Raw genomic sequence first — 24035 nt, 5'->3', positions numbered from 1 at the left:
TAAATCTCTTGCTGCAAGGCTGGGAGGGGTAGGAAAACAGGAAAGGCAAAAAACTTATTCAATCCACTCTAGACAAGCAAACCAAAAGAAAATAAGCAATAAAATCTGCAAACACTCACTTGAATCATCTGTTCAGTGTTGTCAAAAGCTGTCTGAAACTGTGGCCCATTTCTGTCAGCCTGAAAATGATGATTTGCATGAAGATTAATATTAATCCCAACCAGGTACTGGTTGGTACCTTCTTCAGAAGGTACAAAACAACCCAACTACTTCTGAATAGTAGGTTTAAGACTATATATAGACTACATATTAAGAATACATAGAGGTGATTTAAAAATAATTTAAAAAAGCTTTATGGATACCTTGATATATTCCACCTTCAGAAGGTCCAAGCCAGGTTTATCTGAGGAACTAATGAGACGAATAGGTGTTTTTTTACCTGAAACACACACAGGAAATAAACAACACTTAGGGTCATTTCTGCTCTTTCAGAGAACCAAAGAATTTGTGCCTTGGAGGTAACGATTAACCCTCAATACTGTTTGTTAAAATACACTGCACCACCAAATATGAATCACTGGTTTCTCTTTGTTAAGTGCAAACTGGTAAATCTGTACCCCTTCTCCACCCAAAGACTGAGCTCTAAGCTATTTATTTATCCAATAAGCATTTGGTGAGAGTCCAGAGCTTACCAGCTGTCCCATGGGACAAGCACTGCCAATGGACAGCTGAATATTGAATATTGTAAGCCAAAAACTAGACCAACATTTGCATTTCAGTGAGCACAACAGACAGAAGAGCCACAGCTTCACATAACTCATATATATAAACACACACACACACTTCTCTTCCATTCCTTATTACCTCCTATTTCATAGTAATCCAAGCTTATTTTCTTTAAATAAGATACAGCTGCTAAATTATAGGTTCTGACAGTAGCTTCTGTCCCCAGATGCATTACATCAAACACAAGGACTGTTTCCTCAGTTTTCTTTTGCTTGGTGAGTTCTACTAAAACCTGGATGAGCCAGAAATACACAGTTACACCACCTTCTCACACGTAGTATTCTCATCATTTAAACCAACAATGAAAAGAAGTTCAAAATTAATGTTTTTCCTGCTTTGTTGTTATTTTTATTACAGACTTAAGAGTATAAAAAGAGAACAAAAAGTGATTGTGTAATGGTGACAGATATAAACATGGAAGATATTCTGGGATTTGTTCTTTCCAAGTGACCTGCTTCAGTCTGCCTTTTGTTCTTCCAGTGCAGATTTCCCACCCCTACCCCCTAATTATGACTTGGTGCTACTTTTCTCTACCAAAAATACTCCAACTCTTCTTTTTTTTTTTAATACATAATTCATCTGTATGTATTATGTTTTATTTATGCATCACATATATATAAGAAATAACTCATATACATACTACATATAAATTGCCCACACACAGAAATATTATATATATTGTATATTTTCTGTTTGGTGGTTATGTGTTTGCATCCACTAATCTGGACAACACTGGTAAATGAATACTGGATTTTTTTTAAAAATATTCTTCATGTAGAAGGTGAAAATAGAATTCCAGACATACCTCTTTAATTTCAAACTTCAGCTGAAGGTCTGTCAGTTCCTCCTGAGCAGGCTCCTCACTTCTTATTTCTTCTCCTTTAAGTAGTGACCTATCAGTTGGTTCAGAGCTTTCCTCAAAATCAAAATACTCTTCTTCAGAGTCTACAGAAGTGAAATTACTTCCTTGGTAAACTTTTTCCAGAAACAGGGGTAAATATCCCACCCTCTCTTTCCCATTCCAACAGGATTTCTAACTGCATGAGCAGTTTAAATCTAACCTGACAAAGTATAGTGTGGATCTGTACTGCTCTCCTACCCACTGGGTGAAGGGTGAATGAAATTAAAGCCCTTCAAAACAAAAATTAAGGACAGCACTGGGGTCCAGATGCATCATCAGACATTCAGGGACACATATAAGGAAAATCACTTATAAAGGAAGCTCCAGGAAAACTCTGTGCAAGGTTCCACTACGGGAAAGTTCTTTCCTAGAACAGTCATGGAAATGAATGCTCAAATCCACTGTGTCAACACAGTAATTTCCCATCTGTTATTCTAGTTCTGCCTTTTCAGAAAAAGGAGAGTTTTGCTAATGCAACACAGTCAGAACAACCAAATACAGCTGGAATTCATAGCTCACTTTCACTTGAAGAGGTTGCTTATGCATAATATTAATTAATTATTAAAAACGAGGTGCCTTTGTTTTCTAGAAAAAGCAAGTTTATTATTCTGAGGTAACATCAGCATCTTAAATCTCCTTATGCACTTGAAGCTAGACATGACCAATCAGACCCATCTTTACTGTTCTATGTTCTAACACCAATAACAAAAATATGAGCTATTCTACCTGTACAAAGGCACATCTGTAGCTCCTTACCTGACACCATCTCTGCCAACAACTGGGGGGTCCTAAGTAACCCTTTACTGACAACAGGAATTGTGGGAATAGCTGGTACCTGGGAGGAGGGAAAAGAGAAAAATCCAACACATGATTCTGAAGTTTGTATAACGTGGTATGTCCACATTTTCCACTGATGGTGCATGTCCCACCTTGGCTCCCCCATATTCTTTGGAAAGGTGCCAAAGGCTGCACAAGCCTGGTTTGAGTGAGCCCAGCATGTTCTGGTGCTAAGTCACAGTGAAGACACTTTGCTTAGCAACGTCTTTTTATTTTTATTTTTTTTTCAGTTTTCCTTGTTGTAGTCAGCTTACCTTTGTGCTTGGAGCTGACACAGATGATTTCTGAGGCAAGGGAATGCTGTCAATCAGATCAAAAATTGCCTTGATCTTCTGGTCAGACAGTCTGACATGCACCAAAGGAAGGCCTCCTGACACTTTAAACCTTTTTTTAAAAAACAAAGGGATCAAACTCCAAGACAAAATGCACATATTAATTTTTGAATTAAATTTTACCAATATGGATACTCAGATATAAAGATCACATCACAGTGATTCTGCACTAAAACAGGTCTGGAACTTAGTTTAAGCAGTAATTAGTAACCAGCAAAGGATCCAGGGAGCTAACTGGCCAAAAAAGGGTTTGTAAACAGTAGTAAGCTATTCCTATTCCTTAGTTAATACCTTCAAATTATAAAGTGTAACTGAACCTTTAGGGAAACCAGAGTTTTCTTTTCTGTAAGCACACAATAATTAAAAACAAGTCTTCTCATTAATATTTTACTTTGGCATCCTGGTATCTCTTTCCACCATGGATTTTGCCAGCTGTACATGAATATCCATAGGCTGCAAAATGTGCAACGTCGATGGGTGTTGAAAACGAGCCTTCTTCCAGTCTTCACCTGCAAATGGTCAGGAAATCTACATGAAAAACCATCCCCTCCTAATTGCTTTAATTAGGGTATCATTAACTTCATCAAATGGCATCACTAGGGTGGTAAAAAACCCCACTCACCAACCAGAGAAACCTAAAACCATTTAGGTCAAGTATTTTAAAAGCTTTTAGTCCACTTTGTTAACACTATTGCCTCAGCAGCCTTAAGCCCAATTCCACAGTAAAAGATGTATCTAAATACTGAACTCCCAAAAAGATGGACAGATAGATAAATTGATAGACAAACCACAAAACAGTAACCTAGCATTCTGCTGATTCCACAAACTCCAGGTAAATTTGAGCTGTATTTTTCCTGCACATGATGGAAAACATAACAGTTCTGTGCATTTACACTCACTGATGGCATCAAAGGAAGGAGGTGATGCACAAGTGCAAACAAAAAAGAGCAGCTGTTTGAAGAGAAACCAACCAAATTTTCATACCTATTATAATCTATCTCTTCATACTTGTTTTGGTTTGCCTTTTTTCTCTAAAAACATATTTATTACAGGTTGGAAGCCTTCAGCAATCTTTTGAATAAACAACAACTACGTTGTTTTGTTACCTGTTCTTCCAAAAAGAAGCTGCACATTTTTTATTTCCACGTCAAACTTGTCATAAGCTTTGTCCATAATCTCCTCCAGGGATGAAAAGCTAGAAGTTTCACTGCTGCCTTGATTTATGCTGTTCAGCTAAACACAAAGAACAAGATAAAATTAAGACTAAACCTTACTGACATGGGTTGTTCATTCTGGTGAAGATGAAAAATATGATTCACAGGAGTTCATTGACATTTGGACTCTTACACAGAAAAAATCATTTCACACTTCACTTATTCTTGATAAGTAATTTTTTTTGTTACTTCTGTCAATCCACTTAATTAAACTTGTGCAAAAGGAATTTTTTTAATCAGTTTACCATTTTACTGGTGGAATACAATAAAATAAATAATCAGTCAGCTAAATCAAGTTAAATTATTGCAATCTTTCAATTTTACAGAAACAAGGGAATCAACATTCAAACTTCAAGAGAAAAATTAAATTCTCTTTTATTAATAAAAGGCTACCATTTTACAAACCAAAGGAAACAAAAGTTCATGTGTTCTGCTGAAGAAATGAAAGGTATGAAATGATGAGCATGTTTAAAACATGAACATGCTTCCTGGGGAGGATTAACTAGTGCAAGTGAAAGACAACAACTCTGAACACTGATCAAATTGCTGACCCAAATGTACTTGGTAAAAAGTACATCAAGTTAAAAACACATTCAAACAGATTATCATCTTTGCCTTCTGAAAGCAAGACAGTTTCAGGTGACAGCTATGTTAAAAGAAAAGAATATTTGCTTCCTCTGAGCCTATAGGAGAGGTTATTTCCATACCTGAAATGTACCAAAGTCCAAGATGAGCAAATCTGAATTTTCCTGGTAGAAACCCGTCTGGGGAACCACAAGGTAGGAAGGTTTCAGGTTAATCTTCAAGTCAAGGACTTTTCTCATTTCAATGATATGAACTAACCCTGAAATCAAAAGGGAAGGACACTGAAATTCAAATGCTCTTCACAGGTGAAACAATTGTGCCAGTCAACACATCAAAAGGTGTTATTCATGTGAAAGATAAAGCATCTGGAGTCCAGACTGACTTCTGTAGCACTTACTGATTTCTCACCAAACTCAATGATCCTTCCCACAAAACATCCACTGATTCTCCAAGAAAACAACTCAAGGAAAGATCCCAATCATATTATCTGGCCATTGATCAAAGCATAACCAAAGTGTTTAGGTAATCACATTGAAACTTTTTAACACCCTCAAAGGTTCACCTTGGGTGAGATTTGTTATTATCTTACCTGTAGCAGTTCTTTCCTTGATTTCTTCCAGCTTCATTAACGTGGCTGTCGTTAATCTTTCCAGGTCCATTCCCTTACTTGTCTGGAAGAATTCTACCATTGCATTTATTGTTCTCTTTGGGAAAAAAAAAAAAAAGGGACAAGAATCAGCAATATATAGAGAGGTCCCTCAAGTAAAACCTCAAAAATAGAGCAAAGAGAGTATTGGCAGAGAAAGAGGAATCAGAAATAACTCAGGGCTTTGGTTACTACTCACTGCATCATACTTGATTTCCACAGGCTGGGATTCAATGGAAAGGCTCTGGTCAGCTGGGCTGTCCTCTGGGTTAGTGTTGAACTCGATCTGAAGCAGAGAAGACTTGCTGTCCCCTATGGAGGCCACGAGAGATGGCACAATGTTGTCCTGTCTCAGGCCTGTAACATACCAGTTTTCAAGCTTTGCTTCAACCCTAAAGAAGATGAATAGTAAAAAATACTTAATTGGAATGCTAAATACATCTAGGAAAGACCAGCAAGATGAGAAAGCCTTTAATAAAGCTCAGCATGACTAACATGTGACAGGTTTACAAAATTACATTATTAAATTGGAAAAATAAGTAGAAGGCAAGGTGTTTACAGCAACACAGGGGTGTTACTTCCTCCTAATACTTGTACCTGCCAAGTGGATTAAGTAGAACTTTCAGGTCATGTTTATTAAGAAAATCAGTTGCAAGAGAAGAGAAAGGCAGAATATTTATGTTACATAAAGAAAAAGAGCAGGAACGTTGTAGGAATGTTAACTCTGATGCATTGCCATAAACATCAGTTACAGACTTGTTCTGGTGCCAGTGGTTATTCTGTGCTGACAGCTGCCCTGACAACAGGGTTAAGTGTCTGCAGAAAAAGTCTTTGAAGGAAGTCACTGAACACCACCAAACCACACGAACTTCATTCATCCTCAGAAGCACCTATGAGATACTAAACTGATTTTCAGGTCCTGGGTCTCCACCCTTGAAACCCCTGACTTTGGGAGGGAACACAGCTTGGGCATAATCAGTGCCACGAGCCTGCCTCTGTTGAGATAACTTAATTATATTTTTCTCTGAAACCTAACATAAATAAGAGTATGTGTTCTTCTGTTTCACTCGTGCCAACTAAATTATATAGCATGCATTTCTGTAAAAGAATTTCAAAGCTCTTCTTGGTTTTCTTCAGCATTCAGGCTGCACTTTTAATATTCACCACAATGGCTTTTAGCAAAAATGTTTCAAGAGTCAGCAGCTGGGCTGGTGATTTATGCATAAAGTCAGAAGTGAAGGAACTGCAAATGAAACCATAGAAAGTGCCCAGACTCATTTTCCAGCCACTGAAAATCTTATTCATTGACTGTCCAATAATTCATTTACTGACTATCCGATAATTTGTGTTCAACATTTCAGGTGCCCTCTCTTAAAAGAGGAAGCTCTCAGGTTCTTACCCAAACACACAGACACAGTTTTTCATTTCTTTGGTAGTAAGCAACACATGCAGTAGCTTGGCTGGAGTGTGTTGGCCACACCACTTCACACTGCTTAGCTGTCACTTCCCAAAAGTCATATTCAGCACTCTGACACTTAGATTCAAGAGAGAGTTTGCTATTGTTCATGATAACTAACAAATAGTCTTCCCCTCTTCACTCTATTCCATGTTATTCACCAAATTATATGATTTACAGTGGAGTGAAATTACAGAATGCCCAGAAAATTAAAAATCAATATACAACATAATGCACTAACCAAGAAAAAGAATTAAGCAGCTGGGGAGGGGGGTGGGGGCAGAGATGTTTCTACAAAAATAAAATACCAATCCAATTACTTGATGGCCTGTGCTCCTGGGCGCTGGGATATTTTGGTGCTCAGATCAATTATCTGCACTTTAAGAGTTTCTGCCACATTCTGGTCTTCTTTGATTGTAAGAGAAGTGCTTAACAGCTTCAGTGTCACAACATGGGCAACATACTGGTGAGAAGAACAGAGGGAATTGAAATTAGTCATCTCAATGAGAATAACTTTTCTGAACTCCTCATTTCAACAAACCACTGAAATGTGTTTTTGTAAGTTATTCCAGGCACCTCAGATTAGAAACATATCTCTGTGTAGGATTCAAAGCACAATCCTGACTTGATTCAACTCTTATCAGTCATTTCTTTAACAGAAAACAGGGTAGTTCAACAAATGCAGAGCAAATCCAGTCTGAGTCTCTTCAGGCTTGAGGAACATGTTTTTAGACTGTGAAGCAAGCACAGCTAAACTACCTTCAGCTGAGAACTAGCTAGATAACCAAAATCATTATACTCCCATTAAATAACTACTTTTTAGAAGACATGGCATGTATGCCTGTGCTGTTCTTGCTGCTGAATGTCACGTCTTGACCTTCCCAAGAAAGGATTTTGACTTCCCAACATATGTACCATTTTAGGACTCTGTCAATCAGCAACTTCAGAAGAATCAAATAATATTTCCTATCTGAATCTGAAGCCTGCATTTTTCTTCAGGGTACTGAGGGAGATGAAAGCAGCTTTACACTTCATTTGTTGGGTGGTTTGTTTGTTTAACCCATGCCCATAACAAGTTGCTCACCTGCTTTGGTAAGGAAAGGTTGTGGGAGGTGTCACTGTATCCAATAGCAGTGAAAAGCTTGGCTTTCTCCTCTGGTGTCATTAGTTCATCAATAGCTAAAACCAAAAACCCAGACAATTTGCACTTTATAAATAGCAATAAGCACTTTTCCCCACATTAGTTTTCTACTGTATTTAAGTTCTGCAGATACATTTCATGGATTCTTCATATTGCACTAAGTCCAGACTGTAAAATAATTCACACAGCAGTGTCCATGTATAGTGTTACATATACAGCTCAGAAATCAATATAGTTTTTAATCACAGGAGTTCCCATAATTCCCAATTATGAAAATGGCTTTGAGGAGTTTTATTAGAACAAATCTCTGATCCAGACAGCATATCACCAGAAAAAAAGTATTCCAATTGCTGCTAATGATCTCTACAGCTGTAAGTGCCACACTCTTCTCCTCACCAAGACTCTGAGGCCACAAGCATTGGTCATTTCAGAGGTTGCCTTATTTGCCAGCTCAATATTCAGTGAGTAATCCTGTAAAATAATCAATACTGCACTGTTTATGCCACACTCTCTCCTTCTGTATAGTAGGAAGCAAAACATAATACAACTTTCTTCTTAATGTATATAAAAACTGGGAGTCTCTCTAAACATTAGTGCATTACAATCTACACCTACTTTCAGGAACAGGGGACTCTTCATCTTCTTTTTTCCTAGATTCTCTTCTACCCCAGAAACCACCAAACCATCCTCCACTTTTCTTTTCTACATCAGTGCTTTTCTTCTTCAGTAATTTTTGTCCTGATCTTATTGTCTGCAAACCAGAAATTAAAACACATTGGACAAAATACGGAGTTAGTGGTGTTACTATTGATTGAAGCAGCCCCACAGGAAATAAAGAGCACTTTGACCCATTTGACAGGGGCAAAAAGAGGATCAGAGTGGGAGGCAGGTCTGTGTGTGTGTGTATGTGCACAGACAAACACAAGCATGTGTTACTTTAAACTTTGGTCAGCTTTTTCTCCAAATTTCACTGCCATTTAAACTACAAAAGGCAGAAACTACACGAAAAGACAGCATTTAGGAGGATACAGAAAGCAACTACATTGCTTAAATCTGGTAGCAACAAACCTGAGGCCTGACCCTGTACCATTTAAAATTTTTGAAATTTTAAATTTTTTCAGTTCTAAATTCTTAAAATTTAAAGTATTTCAAATTTTTAATTTGTGTTCAAGCTTTTACTTCACATTTCAAAAACGAAATTCTGACCACAAACATCTCAAAAATAAGAACCATCATTATTATTTTTTCATCTTAATTTTACACACATTCCAGATGTGTAACCAAACACTGAGGCTACCCTGGCATGAACAGGAAACCCACGATGCAATTACAGAGGTTAATTTTCATGTTAGGGGGATAACTACCAGTAGCATGTTCTCACAAGAGGACTATTCTGAGCTGCTACATGGTTGTGATTTTACCTGCAGATACAACACTTTTCACAGTGTTATATCATGAATCTCCTTGTTAAGTGTCACAAATGACTTCAAAAATAAAATGCAGTTAGAGACTTCATATACCTCCTAACAACTGTCTGAGTTGCCTTTTAATTAGACTGGCTGTCCCCTAAAACCAGAATATCTAAAGGAGTAAGTAGGAAGGGAAAAATGCAGAGCTAGTCTTGAATTACCAAAAGTCAAAGGAATCATGAAATCAGGATCCTTCCACAACTGCCTGAAGGGTACAACGTGGGGAACAGGAACACTGGGCACACACTGGTAGGTTTTTGGAACTGGTTTCCAGTTTGGAAACTTGCTTTCCCACCTACCTGTCCTATCATACACACCAGCACAATTATTTTAAGATACTGTCATGATAAAACCATCCTATTTGAAGTGTTACAATATGTCTCAAACAAAAATTCTCTCTTACCTCAACTTGTGCTTGTTGCCTTGCTAAGATTATATTGAAGACATCAAGCTGTCTTTCTAGGTCCTGCAAAAATGGATTATGAGATCAGTTGCCTCTAAAACACATTTAGGAAAGGCTCTTCACCACAAATTCTCTAAGAGTTCCTTTGTATTTACACTCCAGTTTCTTCCTAGATCTGCTCATTTCTTTCTAGGGTATATCCCCCCCTCAAAGTTCAGTACAAGATGAAATCTGATATTACACAGTCCAATTTTTTTTTTTATCAGATTACTCTTGCACTTTATTAAATGCATCCAAGCTTCTTAATCCTCCACCAAAGAAGTTTTATTTTAAATGGCACTTTACTAGTATTTTAATTTTCCTTCCACAGCAGCTTACACTGAACTTCAGATTAAAATGGTATTTCCACAGACCTCTTGTACCCCTGTAAAACCATCACCCTGGATTACTGAATTTTCAAGAATTATTTCACAATGGGACCAAAACATACTTTCTCCAAAGACAAAAAACTCATACCTGAATTTGCCTCTGAGTTTCTTCTGACAGTTTACTCTGTGTCAGCTTGTTCTTGTATGTGTTTTTGTAACTCTTCAGAAGCTGCCTGTGTTGTTTGATGTTACTCCACGACCACATCCGAGTGTGTCTTCTGATGTGAACCTCAAGAACACTGTCACCTGCATATTTCCACCTACAATAATCCCAAATTTGTGAACAACTTCCATTCCATTTGTGCATTACAACTTACAAGAGGTAGTTTATTAATATGCAAACTTTGTTTACCACTTGTGATTTGAGTAACTTGGCTTATAAAAATTTTAGTGGTTTCAACATCACTTTGACAAATAGACTGAGGGCTTACATTTAATGCCTGAAGAACTACAAATCTTCATTCCTTATAGATTTCTGCAGGTTTGCAAACTTGGGGTGTAACAGCTTTAAATAAACTTAAGAACTTTGATAATCAGCATCAGTTAACACTTAGAAAAAAGTCAAGAAAATGCACAGTTGACAGACATGTTTCCCTTGTACTACATTGGCTAATTTTTTTCTTTAGTCTTTCTAAAATTACATTCCAGCCTCTAAGAGAGAGCACTGGCATGCTGTTCACATTTTGGGGACTTTTGCTCAGCAAGTGAGACTTTCATCACCTGGATCTCAGCAAAGCTCTGTGAAAGTTAAAAGGCTATATGCAATCTAGTTTCAAACCTGATTTTAACCCCAGAGGAGAATGAAGAGGCTGGAGGGGGTTCCAAAGAAGGCAGGACTGTTGCCATCTTACCATTGCCCAGCGTGTTTATGGAGAGGGACACTGGGCCTGAACCTCCTGTACGGGGCGTTGCGAACCATGCAGTCGACGGACTCCAGCAGGTCGATCATGCTCAGGTACTGCACAGGAGGAAACAGGGCTCTCAGCAGGGCTTCCCACTGGGTTTAACACTGCCTGAACAACCACCATGGTCTTCAGCATTCCCCAGACTCCACAGAAATGCAGTTTCATCACCATGTAAAAGCGGGAAAACCACGCCCGCTGCTCTCCAAGGACACCACTGTACAAACTTCTGGGGCTCAGGCTTTCTCCAGCCAACCAGACTCCTCTGGCAATGCACAGTTTCCCTAATTTCAGAACTGCCTTTGCATCAGTTCACCTTACTGGTACTGTTCTGCACTCAATATAAACTTTGACATGAGTAAGAGCTAAAAAGCTCTCTGGCCAACTGACTGTGAATTCTCTCTGAATAAATGACAACACTGACACTGCTGGGGAGACACCTAAATTAGTTCCTTGGTACTTCAGCAGGCTGTGCTGCCAAAGACAGCACACTCCATTCATTCCCAGCCTTGCTTGTATTTTCCCATCTCTGCAGTTATAACATTGGCTTGCGGTTTAATAAGATAAGGGCTCCTCATGATTCCATTCTGTGTGTGAAAGGAATGCTATTGGAAGGGCTGAATACGGATCAGGTGGTCCCCAGAGGGTCCCCAGAGAAAGAAGAGTGTCAGGATTTAGCACCAGGAAATTGCTACACAGAGGGAAAATGACCTTTCCCACAGGTACTGCTAAACAGCTCAGACATTCTACTTGCATTTAAGCAGAAAACTCCCTAAGAAGAATGTTTTCCAGGGGAAAAAACCCTACAGTTCATCACAAACTACAATGGGGATAACAAACACCAAACCAACTCACCTGTGGCTTAGTGAATTCAATGACAATTCTCTGTACTTCCACATTACAATCAATCTTGGGAGTTTTCAGTTCTACTTCTGCATAGGGGTTGATATACAGTCTTGCAGAGGCTGAAACTGGTCTAAAAACTTGAAGATTAAAAAAAATTGAGATGGATTTCATATTTCAAGTATGGGAGGCAATAGATCAACCACTTTGTACTGATAATGTGTGTGCTCAAGACCCACAGAATGAGGATAACCCAGAATTATCAACAAGCACACAGGCACCATCAGGTGAGGCTGTTGCACACCAACACGCTCAGGACAGTTTATATTCACCCATCCCCACCTTACTTACTGTACTGGTAATCTTCTGGCTGGTTACCACCACATGGAATTCCTCTTTTCAGCTGATCCTGCAAAGGAACATGACACTGTCTAGCAATTGCTCAGGAGCTTTACTTGTTTACAGCTCTCTTAAGCTTTGAGTACACACGTATTTTACAAGGGCCTCCTCCCCCTAAATGGGAAATCTAATATAGCACAAGCACTTCAGAGTGAAGGGTTTAAATGCACCAGGTTAAAAAAGAATTTTAAGTTTCTTGTATGAAGTGGAACGTTAGCACAGTTTCTATTTGCCTTCTAAATCTTGCAATAAATAAGTGTTAATTTAGAAACACAGTTCATGAAAGCATAAAAGATCAAGTATTAGTTTTTAAACCCCTTGTAGCAGGAGCATCTATTCACATTCTACCCTTCCTCATGTTTAACACATAAGGAGGCCACTTGAGCCTATTCTGCAAGTATGAGAGGAATTAAAAGACAGAAGCCAGGAACATAACTGAACAGCCAAGAAGCCTGAGGAACATCATGCTGAAACTAAGACTTAATTCAAAATGAGGTCTGCCTGATGCTGTAATTTTTAGGCAATTTCTTGAGAATGCTTTATTCATGCCCAAATACATTTCAGAATTGCAGTGGCACAACCAGCCCAAGCAGGAAGCCTGCTTTTAGGAAGGCAAACATACCAGCTATTACATGAAGGCAGATGCAGTGCTTGTTCCCTTTCATATTTTAGGAAAACCATCAATATTGAGTTGTTTTGACCAGGAAAATATTTACTAACTGCAAATTTCTTCAACCTAATTCTTTTCCCAGTTCTTTATTTAAAAACTGGTTTGTATTTTATAAAAGGTCCATTTTCTAAATTAAAAGTATTTATATTTCAACCTATTTCCCACCTGCTGATCTATATTAATACAAGTCAAACTTCTATGAGATTAAGGATAAAGAGCTAATCTCACCACCAGCCATACACTCATGTTATTTAAATCTGAGGACTGTTCTACAAAAGTAGCAGATTGCTACAGATTACACAGCTTATTCTTACTACAACATGGACCAATTAGCTACTATGATAAATCTGATTTGCTGATGATGCTGATAAAATTAAGACCAAAGCAGCCTGTCTGGATGAAGGACCTTGCTCTGCAGGAAACAAGCTGCACTAAAGATTACACATAAAATGCATTCAGGCATTTAACACAACATTACTAAAAAAGACATATTATTTGCTATCTGCTCAGTTCCTCAGTTGTTTTAAAAATCTGAAGCAAAAAGGACTGAAGTGTGAGAGAATCAAGGAGAAAACATCCACAGACAGGTAATGCTGAAGTAACTTGGCTATTATTAAACAACTGGCTGTTTTTTATTAAACAACTGGATAGTTTTAAGCACTTCAGAGTTTTGATTCAACCTTCCATGTCAGAACCAAGATTACCAGGTTAAGTGCAGATTTTGCTAAGGGCAAAATGAACCAAAAATAAAGACATCTGTAAAAGATGAGCACAAGAGAAAAAAGTAAACACACAGTATCGTACAAGGACACAGAGAAAATCTTCATAAACATTATGGGTCAAAAACTTATCATTTCTAAATAGGGGTTGATAACAAATGAGGTTCACAAACAATTATTAGCTGTGGATTACAGATGACCCTGAGCACAGCTGACCAAAGAGTGAGGAGTGGGGTAGAAATCAGTTTTGAATACTCCAAGAGCAGCAGAATTGCAGTTGTGTTGCAGGATCTTACCAGGATCTGCTCCCTGGAGCCATGGTAGTACATTGTGCTGGGGACATTCCAGTAGGCACTGAGGCTGTCCAGGCACAGCAGCTGCACAGGACACAAAACAGGCAACAAGCTGCAACCCGGGATTCAACTGTCCCACAACTTGGCTTTCCATTTGTGGACACAGAAAACAAAGGGAAGCAGACTAGACAGCAAAGCATTAGCATTGAGATGCATTTCATCCTACAATACTGTTTTCAAATGAAAACTGAACTGCTGAAAAGCAAGTTCCTAAAGCACAGGTTCATGCACATGTGTTAAACGTGGCTCTGGATTTCAGGGGAGCGGGAGCACAAAACTGACACTCGGCATAATAAAGAACCCAGGACTATTAAACCCTTCTTCTATCACTCCTGTAACTCCTCAGCTCTCTGCACACTCCCTTCAGCACAGGCTGGGGGATGGCTGGAGGGGCTGGGCAGGGAAAACAGAGACTGCTCAGCTGCCACAATCCCAGTTACCTTAGGAATACAAACTGGGGTGGGAAATGGCAATTTGGTAACCTATTGAAACCACAGTTTCCATGCAGATTTGCTGGGTAATACATCTAATGAGGGGATCAGCATTCACATTCGAGGGAAACTATTTAAACCATAGAGTTTAAAGTTATGTCTTAATAAAGCCAGTTATTTGTGCTCTACTTCTGCTTAAACACGCAATAAAATAAAGATAAACAGGAGAATTCACAAAGCAAACTACTTTTCTAACTTTTTTTAGAACCCCAGATGACTAATCTATAGATCAGGTGATTTCTTCCCTTGTGTAGGAAAAAAACCAAAATACATTACCTTGTATATTATTTTTGCAGCCTCATTCAGAATAGAAGGTTTCCAGTTCTCGTTTGTTGTCTAAAAGTTCAAAGTGACAGAAGTAATTTTGTGCATCTTAGTTACACACTTGTGGGTTTACCTGACACTTTCAAGCAAAAAATGCATCATTTGGGTGCTACATGATCACAAATGCCAGTTTCTCTAGACTGCATACACACAAGTCAAAATAGTATAAAAATCTGAGTATATTCTGATATTCAGCTCCTTATCCTATCCATAAAATCAGTAACAACTAAGGCAAACAGAGGTTAGCTGAAATTTTCTCTCCCCATTTCTCACAAGGCCTGGCAAAATACCACATTCTTCATCATCACAATGTGATGTTTGCCCTAATTTATTAGGCCTGGAAATAACCTGCCCTATGAAAGGAAGATATTCAGCTTTAAGGATCACTGGGGTCATCAGAACAAATCACAGGTCTGGGGAAGCGTGATGTCCCTCCATCCTCTTCCCTCTGCTTGCTGCAGGTACTATTTGCATGAATCAAAGACTGTCTTGGCTGCCAGCTGTTTGCATCCTGTCACTGCATCTTCTTAACATGTTACTTCTCCTTCCTGCTGCTCCAAAGACAAGTGAATTGAGAACACAAGAACAGGCATTCACACAATTACCAGCAAACTGAGCTCGCCCAACGTCATCCCCAGGGAAATGGGACACTGCGGGTCTGTGATCTGCAAAACCAGAACAACAACACGGATTTAATTCTCTTGCTGCAAACACTTGGGTCATTTACAGTTGATTGAAATCCTGAGCTGTTATGAGAGCCTTCCTCTGCTTAGTTATTCTGGCTGAAACATTCTTGGAATGCCCTAAACCAACACGGTTGCAGGGTAAAGCCTTAGGCCTTCAGTTCAACTGACAATTTCCTTTTGGCTTTTAACATCCTCATATAGGAAAGAACTAAGAACTACAGGGCACCACATCTCAGTCAGCTGTATCATTTTATGACAGCCAGTCCTCCAACCTTTTGAAATGTAATGCCTCTGAAAACAGACCCCAAAAAGGTTTGAGGAACACTATTATCCAATGCTATTCTTTTATGCTCAATTATCTCATCACAAACTGCTTTATCATTTTCCTAAAGGAAGCTGGAACCAGACTGGAGTAATATCTGTTCAGTTCATAGAAACATTCTCATTTGTCCTTTAAGTGTTGCCTTCAGGCTCATCCACAAACACACCAGTTTCTGCCTTCTGGATTCTACTCAGGGCACTGAAAAACTCCACATCAACTGCACACACTGAGATGTGAGAACAGCCACCATCCACCTTAGTGAGCAAGGCAGCACTGCACAAGGGGAAAGGGACAATATCTGTTTCACACATTCACGTTTCTGGCATTTGGTCGTGTCTGGGGTGCTTTATTTGAAGAGGTGCAGAAGAAATCAACTTTTTCAAGGTGACAGAGAACAGTTTCTCTCTATGGAATAGACAATTGGGGGGATGAAGGAAATATGGTGCAGTTACTTACATCATCTTCATATTTAACATGAATGCCCGTGATTTTGACTTGTACATTTTTTATAACTTGAGTTGCAAGCTTTTCTAAGAAAGTATCCTTCTTCTCCTCCTTTGGTTTGTCTAGAAATAGAATTTTTAAAAAGCAGCATTCAGTGTAGTTAATTGCATCTTGAATTTAACCACACCAACAACTACACCAATGTAAATATAATGTTTCCTCTAATTTAAGTTTTCCCTTAGTTAGATTACATATTTGCTTTTTTTTTTCCCTTTTCTGCATATTGATATTCTGAAGATGTGTTGTCAGCTGCCTGTATCCAACACAACCATAAGAAAATAGACATTTAGGTTTCAGTCAAAACAGTTTAGCTCACAGCAAGTTGTGGATTAATATATTTCTCCCCACTCCTTTCAAGGTCAAAGGTTTTCTAAGTCCCTCAGTGATTAACTGGGGGTTTCAACAAGCAAATAGATAAGACAGTGTAATTTAGCACAAAATACCCTTGAATAACCAGATGAGGATGAGACTTGCAACAATAAGAGACAAGTCCCTTAAAGCCTTTCATACAACACTCCAGAGAAAATTAAAAAGCTGGGACATCATAAATGAAAACCAACAGTTACTCTGAAATATTCCATTTCTTCTTCACTGGACTCACACTGTGACCATTTAAGTGAGGTCCATATCAGACTTGGCTATGGCACACAGGGCTACTGGAATTTCTGCTGCACGAGGCAGGGCAGCAGGAACTGCACACCCACACCAGCCCAGCATCCCACCAGGGACAAATGTACATGTGCCAAAACAAGGAGGAATATTTAGAACCCCTCATTAGTTCATTATAGTGACATGACTCTAAATTGTTCTCTCAGGTTGAGTGTCTGAACACTTCCCCTGTACCATGGCTGGATGAGCAGCTTGTTCTCCAGCTGTCTGACAGGTTACACTGCACAGTGCCCTCCTTACAAAGTGCCTGCTCCAGGGAATGCCACTAATGAGCCTGCCAGGCTTGGACATCTCCCTTGGAAATGCTACAGATGGCTCAAGCTGAAGAAAGAGCCATGGCTACCCAAGCACCTTTGTTAACATGCACTCTGCACACCACAGGAATCTCACTTTGGACATCCTGCTATAACGAGGGCATAATTTCTTTTAAAGTTTAAGAGAGGCTCAAGAAATCCATTTAAAACCAAAAAGACTTTGCTATTGAGTGTGATATAACACAGTTTGAGTGTTTGATTTCAACTGAAAAAAATTAGTCAGGAACTCAGAAGAAACCAAAACATTGTATCACTTTTACATGCAACTCACATTTCCTCCTGTTAATTATTTTTTCACAACTCCCACTCTCTATTAGTAGATATCAAAACAATACTAATTAAAAAAAAAAAAGCCAGAACTACTCAAAAAGAGAGAATCAAGGACTCTCTTCAGCCTCACTGAATCCAGAGAATGGATAAACAGCAAAAAAAGAGCTCTCTCCAATTTATGTCCTCTCTTTCAAACAGCAGAAAAAAAGGTATCACTGCGTGGATAGCCAAGACTATGCAAAACTAGTACAAAGAGAAAGCAAAAAGAAGGAAGTCTTAAAGTTAAAAGCCATAAGTGTTACCCACCTTTTGAGTGGTCATGACCTTTAAAGGGTCTCTTAAAATGCTTTTTGTACTTTTTACGCTTACGTCCTTTGCCAGTGCAAGCAATTTTTTGGGAAAAGGATAAAATTCAAGTTAGTAAAGCAGGAATGTAAGAAAGCATAAGAAAACACAGAAGAAAAGTTTAGCTTGTCTTAAAGCATAAAGCCTTAGCAAGGTCTCATTAAAAGCTTTAAGAAATTCAGGTCTGTTAAGGAAGTAGCTACTTCTTACAGCATAAGATATAAATCTACAGGAAGCTTCTACCATAAAGGGCATAACTTCCAAGCTGAGATATTTGAAATACATGTGGAAACCCAAAGAGAACTTTTCAATATGGTTCTCGTGCTAATCAATGGTATGGTCTGAAAGTAACCTGCAAGAACAATTGCAGTAACTGCAAAACAGGCAGAGAGAAATGATGACTAAAAACTCTACATGACATTAAATTCCCTTGTTTGCACACAAATGATGACCCACTCTACCACAACTTTCAATAATTAAAATAATGCTCGTGCTTTTGCCCAGTTCTAAAGCAAACCAGTTTGGTGAGTTGACTGTTTCTTCCCCCTCTCTGGGGGAAAGGCACTGGGCAGCAGTGCTGCCTGAGCTTATCTTCAGGAGGCTGCAGCACCAGAAGGGTGCATCCCACTGAAGAGAAGGCAGCAAGTGTAACTGTACCTGCTGTGGAACAACTCCTGCCATTTGCAGGCCTGTTCAAACAGAAGAGGAGAAATTGCCTGCCAAGATTTCACCCTGTCTTGCAGGTAAAGTGATCACTCTACAAATAATAAAACTTAAAAACTATGGCAAATAGAAATGTTTCCTTTTGGATGGTTCCTTGTAACATTACAAGTAATACCCTATAAATGGTATTTTAAGGACAGCTTCCTTCACTTACTGTGAATTTGTAGGTCTCAGGCTTTCACTGCCATGTATGACAAAACCAAGGCAACGTGACTGTCCCCTTGATCACCCACACCATTACTACAAGCAAACTAAACGTGTGTTTTTAAGCTCATTCTAACCTGTGCTAAGATAAAAACCCAGTAAGTAATTTTGGCTAAGTCTAAATTCCTGAAAATTTGGTTAGAGAAATTAAAAATACAGCAGGTACAACACAACCACAGTTCCTCTGAATTTCAGTGGAAGCTGTTTCCTTGAGAGCAATCCAAATAAACAGAACCAGGGGAGAGCATGGCAATGCCTTCAGCCTGCTGTGGCTCAGTTTGTCTGTCCATGGTTTCAAGACAGCCTGAACTTCCTTTATCTTAAGCCCAGACACATTAAGTCAGGGTAATTTCTCTCTACTTTACAAACAGCTAAAGATAGTCTTGTAAAACTACAGCAGAATATTGTCAGCATTCTTGAGCTCCAGCAGCTGACTGATGGAAATCTCTTTAAGTGGTCTTTTAAGCATCTTGAACAGTTCCTCTATTAAAAGAGGACCAGTCATTGCAAGACCCCCCTTGAATCCACATTCATTGAAACCTTACTTCTGGAACCACCAACATGTGGATGTTTACAAACAAGAATTGTTCTCTCCTTGCTACATTTGGCTGCTTTGGAGGGGGGTGCAAAAGGTAAGTAACCATGCATACCCACCAGGCTTGGTGTCCTTGTAAACCAGACTCTCCAACCCATACAGGGAATCTTGGGAGTGAGTGCCTTGGTCCACATGGCAGCAAATAACAAAAAGGGCATTTGGTTTAAAAGAAAGTTAAGTTCACAAAGCCTTTCTGATATGTTAGTATTTCCATTACAGTATGTGACAGCCAAAGCCACTTCAGAACATCTGCTTTCCAAGATTACCTACACAGGAAAATCATGCAATCCTCATTTTTTCTTATAACCACCAAAAGACAAGACCTGCAAGCTCTGGTCTCCATATGAGGCTTGATACAGACAGGGATTGTTTCTTAAAAAAGAAAACAGTTTCATCAGATTGTGTCAGCAGTTTCCACTTCCCCATCACACTGTGCTGCCCCCACAGTGACTTGATCATTTTGCTCAATATTTGAACAGCATGTCAAAAGAAAATATCCCCAGAACTATTTATACTAAGAGACTCTTAAATCCAAGTACTGAATCAAGATTCTCAACACATTACTATAAATTGAGTACTAAGCAGAAAAGAAAATACAGCTGAGAATTCATGAACCCTGACAACTTTCTATTCCATATATTTCCTAGATTTTCAGCAGTATTGTGTGGTCTTAAAAGCCTACAGAAAGCTGAGTTCTTAGAATTTTATGGTTCAGCAGGGCAATTTTATGGTTCAGTAGGTTTCTGTATGCAGTAAAGGCAAAGGACCTGCTCAAGCAAGATCTACACAAGTCCCCCTGAGAACAATGTTCCAGCACAACACCAGAACACAAACGGCTATCACTGAAATACAATCACACAGTAACAGAACATCTCCAGCTGGACCTCAAAATAATCCAATTTAAATGTTCCTCTGGCTTTTCCTTCTCAAGGCTGAAAGTTTAAAACTGCAAAACATGACTAAATCTAATTCTTGTTCTTTATATAAGGAGTTCAGCTACTGAGGTACCATTTTCTATACATTGATTTTTTTCAAAAGCCTTACAAACCCACAGGTGCACAGACTCACTCGGTTACATGAAGTTCCAGAAATGGAATTATCTCAAGCAGTGCCCATTAGGTTAAATTCATCTTGGTGTATTATCCCTTCATCCCATTGCTTCTGGTGCCAAGAACTTTGGCTGAAGTCCTGCTGCTTTACAAGTGCTACATAACTGAGGTTAAACCTCCCCCAACATTCCTTTGCCCCAGGAGGAAGGAATGGCTGCAAAATTCTTTCACTGGAGCTGTCTCAGCTCTCATACCATTTCTGGCATAATAAAGACAAGAAATAAGGCAAAGCTGCTTTCTTCACTGCAAACAGACTGTCAGACTGCTGTCTGAAGGAACTGCAAATGTACCTCTCAAACCAGCAAAGCAGGAAAAAGGCAGGAGGCTCTCCTACAGCTGCAAAATTAAACAAGCAAAGAGATTACACCCAAGTGTTTTTCCAAGTGTTTGAAGCATCATCTCATTTTCAGTAACTTTTCCAAGACCTGCACTATTACAGCTACCCTGGAAATGCATCCTAAGAACCATTATACCAGCCAACAAACAGGTCTCACTTCAGACAAAAACTCCAGTGAGAACTTCCTCCTGTCATTGGTTCTGAGCTTGGTTTCTGTCCAAACAAGCCTAATTTATACCATAATTTTATGAAAGGTATTTCTTACAACAATATAAGCAAACAACAGCAAAACAAACAAACAAAACCTACCACCATAAATCAGGCTAACTAGACTTAAATATCAATTATTTTAACCTATAATTGAACCTCTAACATTTTTTATGACCTAGAGCTAAATTTTAAGTTTCCTATGTTCATGCTCAATTGTTTCCTTGTCTCATGAATTATTTCCTGCTCAAGAGTCTCAATTCCCAAACCAGTCCAAACCCAGTACATCATAAAAGGACAGCAGAAACTGAAATGAAAGCACTACTACAGTAAAACTTCACAAGCCTGACCATTCCCCTTATAGATTCCCTTCAGCAAAGAACAACCCACCCCATGCACCTCTAAAACACAGTGAAACATCTATTCCTGAAGATCTAAACCAAGGTAACGACATCAGCCTCATGCAATGCAGTTTCTGTCATCGGTCCTGTTCCCTTAGAGCTTTAAGGGGGGAAAAAGAGAAGGAAAAGGATAAAAAAGACACACTACATTATCAAATTCCCACTTCCCATGGAATCTGACTGGATAAATAAATGTTAAACAAACAAATAACACTTTCTTCAAGTGTTTAGAGGAAACAGGCTTTTCAAAGCCCTGTAGTAAGATTACCTAGACACTTGAAAAAACAAGATTTATGCAGTCAATCACAAATCAGAACTTTTCTTTCATAGCACAGCTTAAGTCCTCAAATTCCACTGCAGATTTGCATCATTAACTCAGTACCTTTTTCTGCTGCTTTCTGCAAGGCTTCTTCAATTCTTGCCAGTTCCTTTTGTTTATTATCCTGCAAGTATTTTTCTTCCTTCTCGGCATCATATTTAACACCTGTAAGTCAAGTTGGGACAGCTTTAACCCTAATTCCCAAGTCACATAAATGCATTATCAAGCAGCACAGACCATATACATCACATTGCAAAACACCTTGTTTGAGGCAAAGCCTGTTCCAGGTTTTGTTGCTGAATGCTGCTCTCAGCCTCCAAAATTGTTATTTTTGGCACAGTAAGACACAACAGGATCATGCCAACCATTCAGTATTACTTCACAGGAGAATTTATCTGTGGAAATTAAACCCCTAAGTGTGGTCTGTGGCAATATAGCACAGGTTTGTAAGTTCTACTACACATATATTTGATATTGTATAAATTTGCAAGTTTGCTCAAACATACCAGAGGTTCTGATTTCAGAGAAAACTAATCAAGTTCTCTGATCCTCTTCCCTCTCCCTAAAAACAATACTAATGGAATTACTACTTGCAACTCTTGCCAGTTAGAAGCAGACAAACTATATCATGCAACAGCCAAAGCTCTAAACCATGCCAGAAAACTGGATACAGGATAAACACATTTTAGAGGAAACTTGGCTGTTGAATTGAACTTGGAATGGATACAACCAAGGATCTCCATAAAAGCAACAGGTGCTGTTTTCTCCCACCCTTGTCTACTAACTTGTCAACATTTGTCTAGAAACTTCCCTGAGGGAACTGAATGTAGAAGTGGCAGCTCCCAGGAGCTACTTGCTATTCTATACCCATTTACAGGGTACCCTGAGAGATTCTTCTTTCCCATTATTGAACTGTTGTAAGAAGAGTTCACATACTTGCTCCAGGAACTATCAGAAGATACAAGCCTTCTAGAGTTGCAACAACTGCCTCTCCATAGAGATTCTTCCAAGGAATCTTCAGAGTAAGTTTATCTAAACAAAGCAGATAAAAATCACATCAAAACAAAAATCTACTGTGCTTAGTCCAAACAAGCCCTCAGGAACTGAAGAGGATTAGCCCTATATCCTGGTGTCCTGAATATCCTGGAAAGTAAAACATGGGGGCCTGAACATTTTATAAAGCCCTTGAAGTGATAAAACATATGCAGAGGAAACATAAGCCATAGTTTTGAGCAAAAAGTTGCAGTCTGAGTCAGAATACTTCATATCAAAACCTGAGATCGTGACTGGAGTTCAATTCACTGGGATGAACGTGATTTTCCCAGGGAAGTAGAAGAAAAAATGCAACATATATACACCTCCAACAATTGTTTCATGTGAAAAAGCAATGCTGACCACCAGAGAAAGGAAATTTTTAAAAAAACATCTAACTAAGAGTTCCTAAACCTTTGGCATATCTGTCAGTTTTGGGAATCTTACTTAAATTCCTCATAGTCCTAATCACTCCTTTAAAGAGTCATGTCTATACTAAACAGCTCCCTGGATCATTCCTGAATCCAGGAAGAACCTCTCAGACATGTTTTTCATACCAACCTGTGAAGTTACACAAACAGGGTTTGCCAGATAACATCCATGGTAGACACACTGAATTTCTGTGCTACTTTCACAACTACACTTCAGAAAGCTTCATCAAAGAAACTCAGGGGCAGGACTGACCTTAAAGCCTGTGTTAAAATTTCCATTTCAATACTTGCATCGGGACTCAAACTTACCTATCTGACCAACTTTTATTCTAAAAGGTACATCCAGTTCACTCTGTAAATAAAAAAAGATTTTAAAGATAAGCTTGTGTTTACATACAGAAATGAAAAGCTACTTCTTTGCTGGTGGAAAATCTTAAGAGGAAAACAAAAATAATCCAGACAGCAGCAGACATGCAAATTAGGGGGGAAAAAGAAAAAGTTGGATCATATCACAGTCCTTTAATCCCTTCTTTTTCAAGAAGGTGTAGGCTACTTCTCTGAAAATGGTGTAAAATACTGACCTTCCCTTAATTACTTTTGCACAGAAATCTAACACACTGCAAATGTAAAGCCACTGGAAACATCCCTTGGTTTAAGTTCCTGCATTT

At 38.8% G+C, this 24035-nt stretch overlaps 1 protein-coding gene across 1 annotated transcript in view; it reads right to left on the bottom strand.

Annotated features, from left to right (window-relative positions):
- VPS13C (vacuolar protein sorting 13 homolog C) overlaps nt 1–24033 on the bottom strand; it is an 82097-nt gene extending 58064 nt beyond the window's left edge. Inside the window, exons 1-29 of the mRNA XM_027657563.1 lie at nt 23986–24033; nt 23677–23749; nt 22841–22936; nt 21968–22069; nt 19591–19653; nt 17971–18036; nt 16364–16473; nt 15505–15564; nt 14852–14911; nt 14028–14108; nt 12295–12352; nt 11956–12083; nt 11050–11156; nt 10287–10458; nt 9771–9833; nt 8514–8649; nt 7842–7936; nt 7078–7220; nt 5501–5693; nt 5245–5359; nt 4778–4914; nt 3963–4089; nt 3248–3365; nt 2779–2908; nt 2444–2522; nt 1592–1731; nt 865–1018; nt 363–439; nt 120–179 (exon numbers count right to left, since the gene is read on the bottom strand). Coding sequence (XP_027513364.1) covers nt 120–179; nt 363–439; nt 865–1018; nt 1592–1731; nt 2444–2522; nt 2779–2908; nt 3248–3365; nt 3963–4089; nt 4778–4914; nt 5245–5359; nt 5501–5693; nt 7078–7220; nt 7842–7936; nt 8514–8649; nt 9771–9833; nt 10287–10458; nt 11050–11156; nt 11956–12083; nt 12295–12352; nt 14028–14108; nt 14852–14911; nt 15505–15564; nt 16364–16473; nt 17971–18036; nt 19591–19653; nt 21968–22069; nt 22841–22936; nt 23677–23749; nt 23986–24033 — 2991 coding nt within the window. The remainder of the gene's footprint in view (nt 1–119; nt 180–362; nt 440–864; nt 1019–1591; nt 1732–2443; nt 2523–2778; nt 2909–3247; nt 3366–3962; nt 4090–4777; nt 4915–5244; nt 5360–5500; nt 5694–7077; nt 7221–7841; nt 7937–8513; nt 8650–9770; nt 9834–10286; nt 10459–11049; nt 11157–11955; nt 12084–12294; nt 12353–14027; nt 14109–14851; nt 14912–15504; nt 15565–16363; nt 16474–17970; nt 18037–19590; nt 19654–21967; nt 22070–22840; nt 22937–23676; nt 23750–23985) is intronic.
- Between the last annotated feature and the right edge of the window lie 2 nt (nt 24034–24035).

This window comes from Corapipo altera, unplaced genomic scaffold, assembly GCF_003945725.1.
Source record: "Corapipo altera isolate COAL_440 unplaced genomic scaffold, ASM394572v1 308, whole genome shotgun sequence".
NCBI lineage: Eukaryota > Metazoa > Chordata > Aves > Passeriformes > Pipridae > Corapipo > Corapipo altera.
This window is presented reverse-complemented; position numbering and strand designations above follow the sequence as displayed.